Below are 15,412 nucleotides of genomic sequence, written 5' to 3' on the forward strand. Positions count from 1 at the left end.
TCAGCTGACTAAAATAACCTTCTACTAAATTCTTTAAATATACATTAGAACACATGCATTTTTATCCTATTTAACATAAAGCCGCTTTATAACATGATTGCTGTCCTGCATCTCTTTATTGCACAGCTAAGCAAGCAGCTGGGCAAAGTCTAGACCTTAAAAGTCCCAGACTAACAGTGTTATCCAGGATAGTTAATTAATTACACAACAAAACATAATGAGAACTATGCTGTCATTTTTTGGACCTGCTTTTGCAGAGGGACCCTGTTAAAGCTCATTTCAAGACATAAACTGTGTTAGTTTGAATTGTGTTTTTTGTATTATTCCATTACAGAAGTTTTATCAAATCTTTTTTTTTTCCATGGACATAATTGTAAATTATCTGCTTTAATCACAGTTTTAAAAATATATTGGATTCTTTCCACTTGACTTTTAGATTTTCAACTGATATTCATTGAAGCACTTTAGAACAATATGTTTTGAAATCATGAGTACCACATTTTTATTCCCACAGTGAGTTCACTCTGCATATAGCTGTTTATGGTTGGCTGCTCAAAGCCACAGAAATGGTTTCATGACCATGGAGCTGTAAACTGCAAAGCGCTCAGTGTCACAGTTTGCTGTAGCAGAACATCATTGTCATTGTCATATTTTACAAAATATGTCATATTTTGTAAAATATGTAAAGAAAGTAATGAGAGCAGAAAGACTGGAAAGGAGTGGAAACGTTGCACTTTTTCCACATGAATGAGAAACACTTTTCATAAGTTTCTTAATTTTTCAAAGTCAATTGATTGCTGTGGTGGCTTTAGTTGTGTGATGTTATTTTGAGTGATTTCCTGTGCTGAGGTCGGTTACCTGAACACCCTGCTGTCTTCTCTTTGTGGTATGTTGTGATGTCTGTTAAACCTCTCAAGGCAGGCGTTGCAGATTTGCAACAGTTAAAACACTAACAACCTGATTACCCCACATACATATTTTATGAGTTTTTTTTACTCAGAAGTACCACTGCAGGACTTGGTTGTGCATTAGCAACTAAAACTTAATTTGAGCCTGAGAGGGTTAAACCTGCTGGTGTGTTCTCTGCTTGCTTTGGATTTATTTGCCTTTGACTGTAGACTGACCTATTTTGTCAGACTTTGTCTCAGACGTGCTTTTTCTTAGTCTATCTTGAACTTTCCATTTGGTTCCTAATCCTGCAAAGCCTGACATTTAAGAACCAAATCAGTTTAAACACAAACATGAGGATTGTCTTGGCTACATTATTTCACCAGTTTGGATCCATGTTTGGCTATTTGCTGATCTGTCAACTACACAGTTTTTGAAAGGTAAATGAGTAAGTTGACTATTACTATAAATCGTCTTGTCCATATCGAGTTAAAATACAATGTAGAACCTTATTAAAATATTTGAATGCATTTATAAATTTGAGCCTGTACGTACACTTTTGATGCTGTGGATTAAACAAAATCCTAGTTCTTGCTTTTTACCATTATTAAAGATGTACACTGTGCAATCATTCCACCCTGAAATAAGAACATGAGTGCATGTAAACCTCTGACTACGGCTGTAGACAGGTTGAAGTTATTTTTTTCCTTTAAAGGTGCTCTGATGTGTTTTCAAAAACGTGGTGGCCTATTTTGTGTTGATTGTGATTGGTTGGTTGTGTGAGGGCCTACAGACTTCCTGATTGTGGTCATTGTTGCTCCATTTTCAGTAGGGTTAGTCAAACCTCTGCAAAAGTTACTATAATCCCCAGGATGGCCCCTGACTGTACATTAGGAATAATAGAGATTAATTTAATTGTATGTTTCTCTACATTGAGACTGACAACGTAACTTGTTCTCAGCCTTTCTGCAGGAAGTATTCTGCAGCACTCAGTTGTAGGGGGTGTTATGCTGCTCCTGAGTGCTTTACCCCACCAACTGAAATCTCTTAGTAATGTCCTGGGATGATAACAAATATTATACAATGAAATTATCACTGAATTTACATTTAAAGCAACAATATAAGTAGAAACAAATGCTGCTATTTTTTTTTAATAATTTCACATAATTAGAGAATGACTTGTACTGTAGTCTCTGCAACTTTTAAACTGTTTTTTAGTCCACATTTATGTCTTTTAGAAAATGTAACAGTGGTCTGACTTAAAATTTAGGTAAACATAGTTAGGCCCTGTCTCTGACAACAGAGAATTGTGTGATAATTACACTCTACTAATATTCTCACACATTTGACAGGGGCATTGTAATGGGGAGGAAAGTGATACTGACTATACTGCTTGCTCTTGCTAGTCTTAAATGACTATATTTTTTGTTTGCAACTTTTCATTCTAAAGAATTAGATAAATTCAACTGCAATTGGTTAAGACCATAAACCATTTTTAGAACAATTTAACACCATAAACCCACACCTTATTTCAACCTAACAACCTTAATTTAAAAAAAATGGAGAAAGTATTTAGCAGCAGTGATGTGGCGCAAGCTGAGCTCATATAGTGATAAAAGACAAATTATTCCAACCAATCATTAGTGTCGATTGCTTGTTTGTCTTCCTGTCCTGTCCGACAGTGAAGCAATCAGAATTGTTGATAGGTCAATTGCTTAATCTAAATTGCCCATAGGTGTGAATGCGGGAGTGAATGTGAGTGCGAATGGTTGTCCGTCTCTGCGTGTTATCCTTGCAACAGACTGGCGACCTGTCCAGGGTGTACCCCGCCTCTCGCCCTATGACAACTGGGATAGGCTTCAGCGACCCTGAAAAGGATAAGTGGAAGCAAATGGATGGATGGATAGTACTTTTTATTTTGAGTTATTACAGCCACAATGGACAACACAGGGACAGAAAAGATGAAGAAGAAAGAAAGTGAAGTTGGGGAGAAAGTTAACAGAATGAAAGGGAGAGAAAAATAGTGGAGAAGATGGATAGGAAGAGAAAGTAAGAGAGAGAAAAAACACTGAGAATTTGCTTCAACTGCTGAGAGGTAAAAGAAAAACAGCAGAGAGACCACAGCAACAACCAACATATGCATAAATAACAGTCACAATGTTACTGAACAGCACACATTTCTAATAAGACCGCAAAAAGTGAACCACGATGTGGCGAAGGAATACCATAGTTCATTTTGTTTTCAGATGTTTACACTAACTTGGTCACCATTGTGAAGGTTACCTGTTGGAAAATTTTGTACAAAGGGCTATTAAAGGTTCTAGGGAATTCATGGCCTTTTTTAATGACATCAATGATACACCAAAACTTGTTAAATCTATGGGAAGAATGCAAACTGGTGCAACTGGTGCTACAATCTTACATCAGTCTTGTGCATTAATATATTCAGATTACTTCAAACCTTTTCCTATTATGTGTGAAAGAAAAATAGATTATACATTGTGTTGTTGAGTCGGCATTGCAAACATTTGTTCTGGTGATTAGAGGTGAACTGATTTTATATGATGGCTGGCTCTCCGTATGCATATACAGACTGGTCTGCCAGAGGGTGCCCTCCATCTCTAAAGTCTACATTCAGACAGTTAGACTCCTCTTTAATATAACCATAGTGACGAGAGAATTAAACTCTACTTAAGCCAATTTTATAAATGATTCTGCTAAATATACATTGTGTTTACATACTCTCAATATTATTTGTTCAATAGCAGAAACAAACCCACCACAGCCTGTTTTACTCTACTGAAGCAGACCTGAGTGAGACACTGTGCAGTTTGAAACTGGGGCATCAACGGTATACTTACATTTTGTGTTTTGAGTTTGTTTTTTCGGTTTTACCGAAACCACACAGTAGCCTGCTACATCCTGAAATATTTGAGATTCTTCAACTGAAGTGTGTTCCTACCAAAGTGCAAGGTAATATGTCTTTGTAGCACTCTCATACCCAACAATTGTATTGTCTATAATTTTTCACGTGTCACAGTGCACAGCCACTCTTGTCATCAAATGCATACTATTCAAGCATTTCATTGTTGTGTGTATTTCTGGTAACATTTCTTTTTATTTCATGAACATTAAAACAGTTACATGAAGGAAACATCAAAATCCCCAAAGCATTGTTTTAATGAGTAACTTTACACAGTCAAACTTTTTGACTAAACCGCATGCTCCACACCCAGAGTGATCGTAATAGGTTGTTACAGGGGTGGGCAACTTCAGGCCTCAAGGGTCAGTGTCCTGCAGGTTTTAGAAGTATCCTTGATCCATCACAGCTGATTTAAATGGCTAAATTACCTCCTCAGCATGTCATGACGTTCCCCAGAGGCCTGGTAATGAACTAATCATTTGATTCAGGTGTGTTGACCCAGGTTGATGCCTAAAACCTGCAGGACACCGACTGTTGAGGCCTGGAGACGCCAACCCCTGGGTTGTTAGGTGGCATCACCCATTACATTAATAGTAATCATGCATTGTATGACAGATGATTATCATTAATGTACGACAGAAGATGAATTAGAGGAAGGCCAGACAGTAAAACATCTAAATCGATCAAAATAACGCACAGAACAGAATGTGTATTTGTGAAGGCATGAAGAGAAAAGTAATATCAGTTCATTCAGAAATCTCAGCACAGGGACAAAGGGAGGAGCTAGTTTGTGTTAGTAGGCCAGTTGTAAAGTACACAGAACATTGTTTTTTTTTATTATGCTCTATCACATGCACCCTAGCCCCTCCTTCTACTAAAAAGCACTAGCCACCCCAGTACCACTTGTTAAGGTTGTTGAATGCTTTGTACTCCTTGTGCCTACGCAAATAATCACAGCTCAGGCATATATGCTCAGCCCAAAAATAGGCCTTTTTTACTTTAAAGTACCGCCTCCACTCAAAGTACCTGAGGTACATCTCCTCATCCTTGTCCGGGAGCAGCAGGTAATCTGCCAGTTTCTGGGGCGAGGTGAAGTCTTCCACATGAATGAAAGCATCTCCCTGGAGGAAATTCTCGTAATTCTGCCTGGGTGGGCCAAGAACCACTGGCACTGTCCCCACTAACAGTGGGTTGTACAGTTTCTCAGTAATGTAGTCCTTATGAATGGAGTTCTCAAACGCCAAATAGAACTTGCAGCTGGTGATGGTGGGGAAATAGTCTTGGTCAGAGATGTACTTCCCGAAGGCTCGTCCATATGTTTGAATCTCCACGTATTTGCTCAACTCATTGTAATATTTCACCCGCTTGTGGTTCTGGTTCCAGTTGCTCACAATCCAGCAGATCAGCTTGTTTTTCTTCGGTGGTATAAAATTTTCCTGACTCTCTGCTGGTACGATGTACCCATACGGCACTTGAATGTCAGCATCCTGACGATAATTGAGAGTCAGGTTGAACAGGTTCGCTAACCCAGGCAGCTGGGATGAGTGTGAAGGTGACTCTGAGTTCATCCATATCCACTTCTGGAATGATGGCCGCTTGTACTGTGGGAGATTGGAAAGGTCAGTTCTGATGTCTCTGTGATGTATGATGACCCCATCTGCTTTACTGTAGAACTTTCTGTCTGCTGTGATGAAGCAGCCATCAATATTAAAGAGTGAGCTACAAATGTTCAGGTCGAACGTTCTTCCAAAGGGCCACATCCAGATCAGCACAATGGTCACATTTTTGTTGATCTTGTTGGAGAAAAGGTTCAGGTCAGATTCTGTGAATATTGTTGAGTCTACGGGACCTGATAGCCAGCTAGTAGTTGGTTTAAAATACAAAAAAAACAGAGTCACAGAGCATCCCAGTATGAAAGAACTGAGCAGAAAATGTCGCCACAGGATTCTGTGAAAAGGTCCAGATTCCATACTTTTACCTGGTAGGGGGGGGGCATAAAAAACAATATAATCAAGCTCTGGAGAACAAAAGATATTCTGCATACTATTAACATTTAATGATGTTTAATTGACTCTGAATAACATGTCTCTACTGTCATGAATCGGTTGTGTACAGGCAGAAAAGGACCCAAACGCAAACTTGTGGAAACCAAACTTAAATTGAAAATACAGCTTTATTGCTGAACGAAGGAAACTAAACTGGGAAACGTAATTAACTAAACACACAAGGAAACACCTGGAGAATTACACACAACCATGAGGGAGGACGTGACAAAGGACTGAGGGAGACGCTGACCTCAATACACAGACAGATAACAAGGAAGTGAGAATCCACGAGGAACACATCTGACACGAATACCATAAGGAAACAGGGGAAGCAAAACTAAACATAACAAACATGGAAACACGGGACCTTAATAATTAAACAGGAAACATGATGCGAGAGTGGAGGAAAGACAGGCAAAAGGGAGCGAAGGAACACGAGGAAGAACACAGACATGACGGTTTGGGGAAACATGGATATGTGATGGAATAAAACAAGAGGGGAAACAAGGCAAAAGGACTCAAGGATACAATAAAATAAAGACAGGCGCACAAAGGGCAAAGACACACGGGGGAATCTAATAAACGAAAGCTAAACAGAATAACCAAGGCACTATAGAATAAGCCCTAAGAATAACAAAGTGAACTTAAACCACATGACAAAAAACACAAAATTCAGAACACTGGGTCAAAATGAACCAGTGACCTCTACCTCCTGAGAGGTAGAGGTCATCTACTCCTAAGGGTGGAGCTGCTCCAGCCTGCATGCCGAAGCACCTTGGGCAAGATACTAAAAAGATACTAGCCCTATCAGATGGATGCTCTCCACTGCATTGATCAGTGCAGACATCAATGTGTTTGAATGTTAGATAGAAAGCACCTAAACACAGAAAAAAAGTGCTTTTATGAATGGTTGATTGAGGCATGCTGTATAAAGCGCTTTAAGTGCTCCGGGAAAGTGAGAAAGCACAATATAGGAATTAGTCCATTTACCATTTAAATACTCAATGTTAATAATTTACACTGTACTTTAAGGCAACACTTTGAATCAATGTGGTAATTTGAGGGAGCAGCTCCTACACCAGATTAAAGTTTAGATCAAGCTCCTTTCTCATTCAACAGGAAAATAAAACTGCTGGTCGTTGCTAAGAGATGTATACATTGCTGGGCAGATAAATCATCCATAATAATTTACAAACTGAGTGAGAGAGTCAATATATAATGATATATAATATAAAATGTGGGTGAAAGGTGAAAGCCCTTGAATAATCTCTGATCAATTTCTCAAAATACTTCATGATGATTAAAGTTCAGATCAGGAGTACTGTGATAGATTGACTGATCACATTCTCTTTGGCACATAGCATGGCATACAGCCAATCTCTTGGACAACGAATTCTGTGTCATGGTCCTGGGTCATGCACTGTCTTGTAATGTTTTCCTGTTTATTTTGAAAGTCCAGTTTTCATGTCATTGTGTTTTAGTTTACATTTCCTCTGCATCATTATGTTCATCCTAGTCAGCTGTTTCCCCATGTGTCTCCACTTCCCCTGATCACCTCATGTGTGTATTTAAGTCCTTTGTCTCTTACTGTTCATTGTCAGGACGTCTGCCAAATTCCCTCATGTCATCTAGTCACAGTCATAGTTTTACCTTTTGTTATCATAGTCAGTCATAGGTTCGTCATAGTTTATCATAGTTATGCTTGGTGTTTCATAGTTTCATGTTTTCAACCAAAATAAAGGCTCGCCTTCAGTTTGCAAACCAGTTCCTTCCGTCCAGTGTCTGCTTTTGCGTCCGCTCCAACAAACACACCGGTGCACCCCGCCTTGACATTCTGGTTGTCTTGTAGGGGATTGAATGCTAATTACACTGAATAACACTCAATGATGTTTAAATCAGTTTATAACTTTTAGACAAAATATAGATTTCATATAAAATATGGAGTTCATATTCTTTCGCTATCCATTAAAATGAAACTACCTTAAAAATTAGACACTGTCATTTCTTTGAAAGTGGGTCATTCAGTCTCAAATCAGCAAATTTGTAGATCACTTCCTGCTAAATGGTCCATTGACGCACTTCTGGCTATTTTGTCTCACACTGAAATCTCAACATGGATATCTCAAACAGATATAAGCCAGGAAATTTCACTTCTTACTTTTTTTTTTACCATCAAAAAGAATTAGGATTTGTAATTTGGAAACGATATCAAAAAATGTCTAGTTAAAATATTTGTGGGGGTTTTTTTGTTTTTTGTTTTAATTACGCTGTCTTGTAAAGCCAGTGTGGTACAACAATGGCAAGTTGTACCACAAAAATACATTAGTATATGATACCCTAACTATGACTTTGAAAATAATTGTGTTAAATATATAAACATTTTTCATTTTTGAGGATTGGGTCAACTCTTCTCAAATCATCAAAAAGTTTGAACATTTCCTGTTAAACCAGGACAGCAATACAATAATTGCTATGAAACTAAATGAGGAACTTAATCAACCCACATTCTTGTTTGCCTATTCCTTCCTTCATATCAGCAACTATCACAACTGCACGAGGCACAAAATAAGTTTTGCTTTTTTGGAATTACATTTAACAGATTTTACAGTTTCAAAATTCCTGCCGCAAATTAGGTACATCATGTTTGTGTCAGTCATGTCCCTCCCAAAACTTTGCTCTCTGAAAATGCAAATTCCTCCAAATTCATTTGCAATCCTGACAAATTCCAAAAGCTGTTTTTATTTTAAGTGACTTTAAGTGAGTTTACCTCAGCAGTTGGAGATACCTCAGCTCTTCATCGACCTTCTGCTTAATAACCAATCAGTAATCAGTCTTTCATCAAAAGTTAAGATGTAAGGTTCCACAGTTATGGTCCGTTCACTTCTTGCTGGGTACACTACAGTTGTAACTTATATACTGTGGGTCTAACTTCCTCAGTGTATGCAACGTATGATCAAGTTAAGAGATCAAAAGCTATGAAATCACCACCCACCAGCCAATCAGTTCTTCAGGAAATTGCCATAACCATTAATGGAAGATTCCTTGTGTTTTTTGTTTCCCTGCATCAGTATCAATATTAAATATAGACTATTAGATGTGACTTAGTTCATTGACTTTTATATCATCCTAAAACAAAGCACGTTTGTTCTTAGTGACCTTATTTAAAATTTACAGACTAAACCAAGCAATTTTAACCATTTCTTTAATTAAATAATGAATTATAAACTATCAGATTTTCTTATTTCTTAATGGTAGAGTTGTGATACTGATAAGTCTGAACTTGTATAGTCAGCATCTTTGCCGGATTTTCTTTGTTTTTGTTCTTTTATCATAGTAGCTCTTACTGATTGGTCAAAGCACCCAAATGCTCAAGCACTTACACAGCACATTTAACACTGAAGTTCTGTCATGTTTTTTCTTTCACACATTCTCTCGCTGTTAAACTGTCTATAGGGCCTGTGCTACTTTCCATATGTGGTTAACATTTTCTTCTTTTTTTTTTTTATACTTCCTTTTTATTCTGCTGATTGTCTGCCAAGTGGTTTCCAGTGTCTGTCAAACAATGTCTGCCTATATTTAAATGGATAATAATTACTTGTTGGTCTATAATCTATCAAACATGAATGATTTAAATTCACCTACTCACATCCAGAGCCCTATGCCCTCCACCTGCAAGCGAGCCACAAATCAGTAACCAGTATCTCTCTACTGCTGCTCTCCTTCATTTAGATTTAATGATACTCTCCCTCTTTTTCAGTGTCTCCTCAACAAAACTTGTGGAATCTTATTGTTGCTCCGTGTCGTGTCTGCACTTAGGTCTACTCCCACCTACCGACCTTACGGCCCTGACACCCAGTGATCCACATTTGCCAGGCAGCTAGTGACTGACTTTTCACTTTTTCTCCAAATAATAACTCTTAGAAACATTTATTCTAATGGGACTTAAGGGGTTACCATGAGTGAAATTTGGAAATTCGACAAACATAAGAACTACATCTAATAAGCTTTATACTTTTAAATATTTCGCTTTTCTTTTTCCAAACTTGAAACGTTGTAGAATTTTCCCTATGTGATGTCCTTCTATTTCATTATCTTTCTCAGTGACACATGAACTATGATTTTATTGGGTGGTAGAGTTTGTGTTTTGCTTTTGATTTATTTTTCACCAATGTAGAGTTATTGGTTCACTTGTTTTCTTCCTGATGAACAGTCGTATCATTAGAAATGCTTTGTGCATATCTGTATACCTTCATCTGAGGTTATGTGAAAGCTGGTAAGACTGACGTTACAGTAGAGTCTGACAGAGAAGGGAAGCTGTACAACCTCAACTTTCAGTCATGTTTTTTAACTTTATCAGATGTGATTTCCTGTGCTGTGGTCGCTTACCTGAACACCCTCCTGTCTTCCCTTTGTAATTTGTTGTGATGTCTGTTAAACCTGTTGCTTGCTTTATGTTTTATGTTGGTCATGGGTGCTTTACCCCACCTATTGAAATCTCTTGGGATGATAGCAAATAGTGTACAAGGAAATTATCACTTAATTCACCCATTCACCAGTGTGTGAATGGGTGAATTAATGAATTATAAAGCACACTAAAAACCAAGGGTATACCAAGGTGCTTGACAAAAAAATAAAATAGGAAAAAGGAGTTGGGAGGGAAAAGAGAAAGGACCTGGCACGTATCAACTATAAAACCTTGACAATCATAAAATATAAAAGTAGTTCACAAGCTACTTTTATATTGTAGCTACAAGCTACAAAATATGATCTTGATCCTGCTTCCTGAAGAGCAATGGTTTTTCTGTTCCATGTATTCTGATCTTGGATTTTCACGACATCATCCTTTGCAATCAAGTGCTCTAGTTCCCTTTTCATATTGCTGTTTTTGTTTCCATTTTAGACTCTCTTGTTTTTGCAGAATTCCTTCACTCTGCTTGCTCTCTGTATAGCAATGCAAAGTTGTGCGTAGCTTTTGACTCATCAGCAGTTCTGCAGTGGATAAACTACTGTCAAGAGTAGCAGTTCTGTAACTCAACAGAGCTAAATAAGCGTCTGATTGACTGAATGTAGTCTTCTTCAGAAGCTTCTTGATGATACGCACTCCTTTTTCACCCTTGCCATTTGCCTTTGGATGTTGAGGACTTAACCATATTCTCTGCCATTCCTTGCAGTTATAGCAAGGACTGGCAGCAAGGACCATTTCTGATATTCCATGCCTGGCAAAGATGGACTTCACATGTGTGATCAGATTATTAGCAGTTGTAATTGTAAGCACAGCAATCTCAGGAAAGTTAGAATAATAATCTATTACCAAGCCATTGGCTCTCAAACAGCAGTCCATTTGCCACACTAAGTTCTGATCTAAAATGATAACACTTTGAACAGGACCCTTTGGGCCAGTCTCCTTGCATATGTTCCATCACTGTTTGTAGCTCCTTGTTTGCAGCTGCCTCCTCAGATACTTTAGATGCAGCATACTCTGTTTTATCTTTGCATCCGACACTGGTAGAGACTTCACTATAATATTAACATGATCATCTACTTCTAATTATATACCAAACTCTAAAATTCCTTTCATATGAAAAAGTCTTGAAAGAGTAGGTGTCAAACAGCTAACAGATCATCTGTAGAGGAAGGGCTTATTTGAAGAGTTTCAGTCAGGTTTCAGAGCTCATCACAGCACAGACACAGCTTTAGTGAAGGTTACAAATGATTCTTATGGCCTCTGACAGTGGATTCATCTATGTGCTTGTCCTGCTAGACCTCAGTGCAGCGTTCAATACTGTTGACTATAACATTTCATTAGAACAATTAGAGCATGCTGTAGCCATTACAGGTACTGCGCTGCAGTGGTTTGTATCATATCTATCTAATAGACTAAAATTTCTTCAAATGTAACCAGATTCTTACTCTGGATGGCATTACCTTGGCCTCCAGCAACACTGTAAGGAACCTTGGAGTCATTTTTGACCAGGATATGACCTTCAATGCACATATTAAACAAATATGTAAGACTGCTTTCCTCCATTTGCGCAACATCTCTAAAATTAGAAATATCCTGTCTCAGAGTGACGCTGAAAAACTACCATATTTTTGGACTATAAGGCGGACTTTAAGCGCCCTGAGGCGACTTTTGTTGTGATTTGGCGCTATATAAATAAAACTGAATTGAATTGAATTAAAGTCCTTTAATTTTTGAGAAAATTAACAGTGCGCCTTATAATCCGCTTATGTATGAATTCGGATTACGCTTACTGAACTCGAACCGATTTTATGTGGTTCACGGTGCTCAAAAATCTGTCAAAAAATGTTTTAGTACAACTTTGGTAAGCTATGAAGCTGCACCGCTTGATAGAATATCGCAGCATTATGGCTACCGTAGTCAGGAGCCTCATGAAGTAATACGTACTGTGCTTCTACAGTACGTATTACTTACGAAGTGGTTTTCAAACTCAAGGGTATCAGTCGTGCAGTAGAACATGGGAATAGAGCAGCTGTGAGAGAATTCAACATTAATGAATCAATGGTACGGAAGTGTGTAACAGCAGTCTGGTGAGGAAGGAGCGGCTAGCAGGTCCAGCGAGCGTGCGGTATGGGGGTTAGCTGAATAACCCGAAGCCAGTCGGTTAAATCCAGTAACAGACCTTTACTCGCTGTCAGCAACATTACACCTTATAAGCCAGGTCTCCACGGCTGTACTCTTCCATGCATACATGCACGGAGATTGGTATCGCCAGCGCCAGCTGGTCACAACAGTAAGGTTTCTTTTTGAGAGAAAAGAACATGAGCAGCATGGAATGGCTGCCGCTAACAACACACACCCACTAGGAGACTCCCAAAGCTATTACAATAGTAGGACAACCCCCCCTAGCATTTATTACTTCTAGGCTGGACTACTGTAATTCATTATTATTGAGAAGTCCTAAAAACTCCCTGAAAAACCTTCAGTTAATCCAAAATGCTCCCGCAAGAGTACTGACAAGGTCTAGAGCGAGAGGGCATATTTCTCCTATATATGCTTCCCTTCATTGGCTCCCTGTTAAATTCAGAATTGAATTCAAAATCCTGCTCTCTGTCTCTCTTCCACAGCATGTCTTTTTATCCTTCTCTCACGCCAACCAGATGCAGCAGATGGCCGCCCCTCCCTGAGCCTGGTTCTGCTGGAGGTTTCTTCCTGCTAAAAGGGAGTTTTTCCTTCCCACTGTCACCAGTCATATGATTGTTGGGTTTTTCTCTGTATGTATTATTATAGGGTCTGCCTTACAATTCAAAGCACCTTGAGGTGACTGCTGTTGTGATTTGGCGCTGTATAAATGAATAAAACTGAAACTGAAATCTTTCAGTGGAGCTAAATGCTTGCCTGGTGTGTATATCAAGTCAAAACTATACCTCTGCAGTTTCATGATGAGACACTGAATCCTCGGGGACATCTCATTCAAATTTTTTTAATGATTGACAAGAGGACGATGACCTGTGCCAACTGTAAAGGTAGGACGACCATAAACACAATGGTGAAAAATATCCAGTCTGTATGCCAGCTCAAGACATTCTTTCTCAATCTGAGCATTTTTGGTTTGAGCCTTAGTCAGGGCTCTAGAAGCATAAGCAACTGGTTTTCAGCTCCCCTCCTCAGCTTGAAGTAAGACAGCTCCAAGCCCATCCTTTGAGGCATCTGTTGAGATTTTCAAACTTTTGTTGGATCATAATATGCAAGCACTGGGCGAGTTGTCAGTGTGGTTTTTAAATCTTTCCATTTTTGTTCATGCCTTGCTGTCCGTATGAATTCCAGGAAATCACAAATACTCTCTTAGTGCTGATGTTCTCACTCAGTAGCGGTTTTTGATATTAGCGACATGGGTGGTTGCCCAGGGGAAGCGGCATCACGGGCATCAGCAAAAAAAAAAAACTTGCTCGTGCTGCCCCGAAATCATGCCAGCGCATTTTGGGGATGTCATAGGCACCGATCGGTTTTCTGTCGCTCTCCTTTTGCGAGGTGCGCCTGTTGCTTGCGGCACAGGGAGGAAAGGGCGGGACGGCAGGGGATTCTCTGGCTGGCTGGAGCAGCATCTAATAACCAACTCACAAAATAAAAACAAACCAACAAACATGAAACACCAGACATAATGATACAGACTTATAATTTACACCAATGTGTTTTTCGAAATTCTATATGCGAAAAGTGAGTGCGAGAGCCCTCGGTGCGCCTGCTCGCTGCTGTGCTGAAATTGAAGTAAACTTTGTCATCTCCGCTACATACGTACAGTATATAGAGAGACGAGACAACAAAGCTCCAGTTACAGCAGTGCACGTAAAGAAACAATAAATATAAGATGAGTAAGAAAATAAATATACACTTTAGCACTAGGGGTAAACAACTTAAAATTTATAATTTACAGTTTGATGATTTAAAGTCTCACACAACCTGTCAAACGGGGAGGGGGGCCGGCTGCTTCCAAATAGAGCACATTTCATTCATAATGTTGTAAATCCAAGCCCATTATGTATTCATGATTTGAATCCTGGGTTGTGCAAAATCACAGAAATAAACCCTAGGCTATGTCCACACTAGCCCGGATAGATTTGAAAACGCTCTGTGTCAATAGAAAATTGTACTTAGAGGTCAGTATAATCTTTTAATAATATAAGTTTGCATATGATAGAATACTGCATGATGACCTCTTTATAACTCAGACTGTTTTTAATTCACTATGACCCGTTATCATGCAGGGAAGGAGCAGTACCTGCTAGATAAAAGAGCTTAACAAGCAGTTTCACACCAGGTAGAGGACCTTCTCCTGGAACACGCACACACGCGCACACACACACACACATACACACACACTCCTCGTGCATATGGTACAACTTTTCTCCATGCCCCTGGTACACTGCGCAGAAACACTTTGCCACACACACACACACACACACACACACTCCTCGTGCATATGGTACGACAACGTTTCCACATGCCCCTGGTACACTGCTCAGAAGCACTTTGCGAAATACTCCCCGTGCGTATGATACGACTTTTCTCCATGCCCCTGGTACACTGCGCAGAAACACTTTGCCACACACACACACACACACACACACACACACACACACATCCACATTCCAATGTTTTGATCAAACGCACCTACTGTTTTATATAAATAAAGACCAGGGCAGTGGCAGAGTGCGAGTCCCGGAGCCCTCACTCTCGTGCGAATGCTCTGTGACTGCCCTTGCATGCAAGTAAAACTGTGTGTTTCTCCTCTCTGATCTCTCAGCTGAAGAAGTGTCTTAGAATATATCTCTTGACACTCTGCGTCCACACTATTGTTTTCAGTTGTTTTCACAGAGTTGTGCATCCACATGGAAACGGCCGAAAACGCTTACGTTCCAGTGCTGCGCATGGGTGAAATGCAAGAAGATTCGACCTGCCTAATTTCTGTCTGCCGCTTATTTACTTTCCGGCTCTTTGAAACGTCGCAGCAAAACGTTGAGGAAAAGCACTGAGTTTTTGAAATGGAGTAACAATGAGGTGGAGTTGTTGCTGCGAGTAACACAAAAGTACAAA

General features: G+C 39.3%; 1 protein-coding gene across 2 annotated transcripts; it reads right to left on the bottom strand.

Annotated features, from left to right (window-relative positions):
- Positions 1 to 4,275: 4,275 nt before the first annotated feature.
- On the bottom strand, positions 4,276 to 8,809 carry LOC100703945 (alpha-(1,3)-fucosyltransferase 9). 2 transcript variants are annotated; one of them, XM_003459623.4, is made up of 2 exons: positions 8,624 to 8,809; positions 4,276 to 5,789 (listed from the first exon to the last, which is right to left on the bottom strand). In XM_003459623.4, the coding sequence occupies exon 2, from the start codon at positions 5,779 to 5,781 to the stop codon at positions 4,696 to 4,698; it is 1,086 nt and encodes a 361-aa protein (XP_003459671.1). In that variant the 5' UTR covers positions 5,782 to 5,789; positions 8,624 to 8,809; the 3' UTR covers positions 4,276 to 4,695. The 2 variants fall into 2 exon arrangements, with proteins under 2 accessions (XP_003459671.1, XP_025767089.1); XM_025911304.1 differs by having other exon boundaries at positions 4,276 to 5,671; positions 8,624 to 8,804.
- Positions 8,810 to 15,412: the final 6,603 nt, after the last annotated feature.

Source organism: Oreochromis niloticus, linkage group LG11 (assembly GCF_001858045.2).
Source record: "Oreochromis niloticus isolate F11D_XX linkage group LG11, O_niloticus_UMD_NMBU, whole genome shotgun sequence".
NCBI lineage: Eukaryota > Metazoa > Chordata > Actinopteri > Cichliformes > Cichlidae > Oreochromis > Oreochromis niloticus.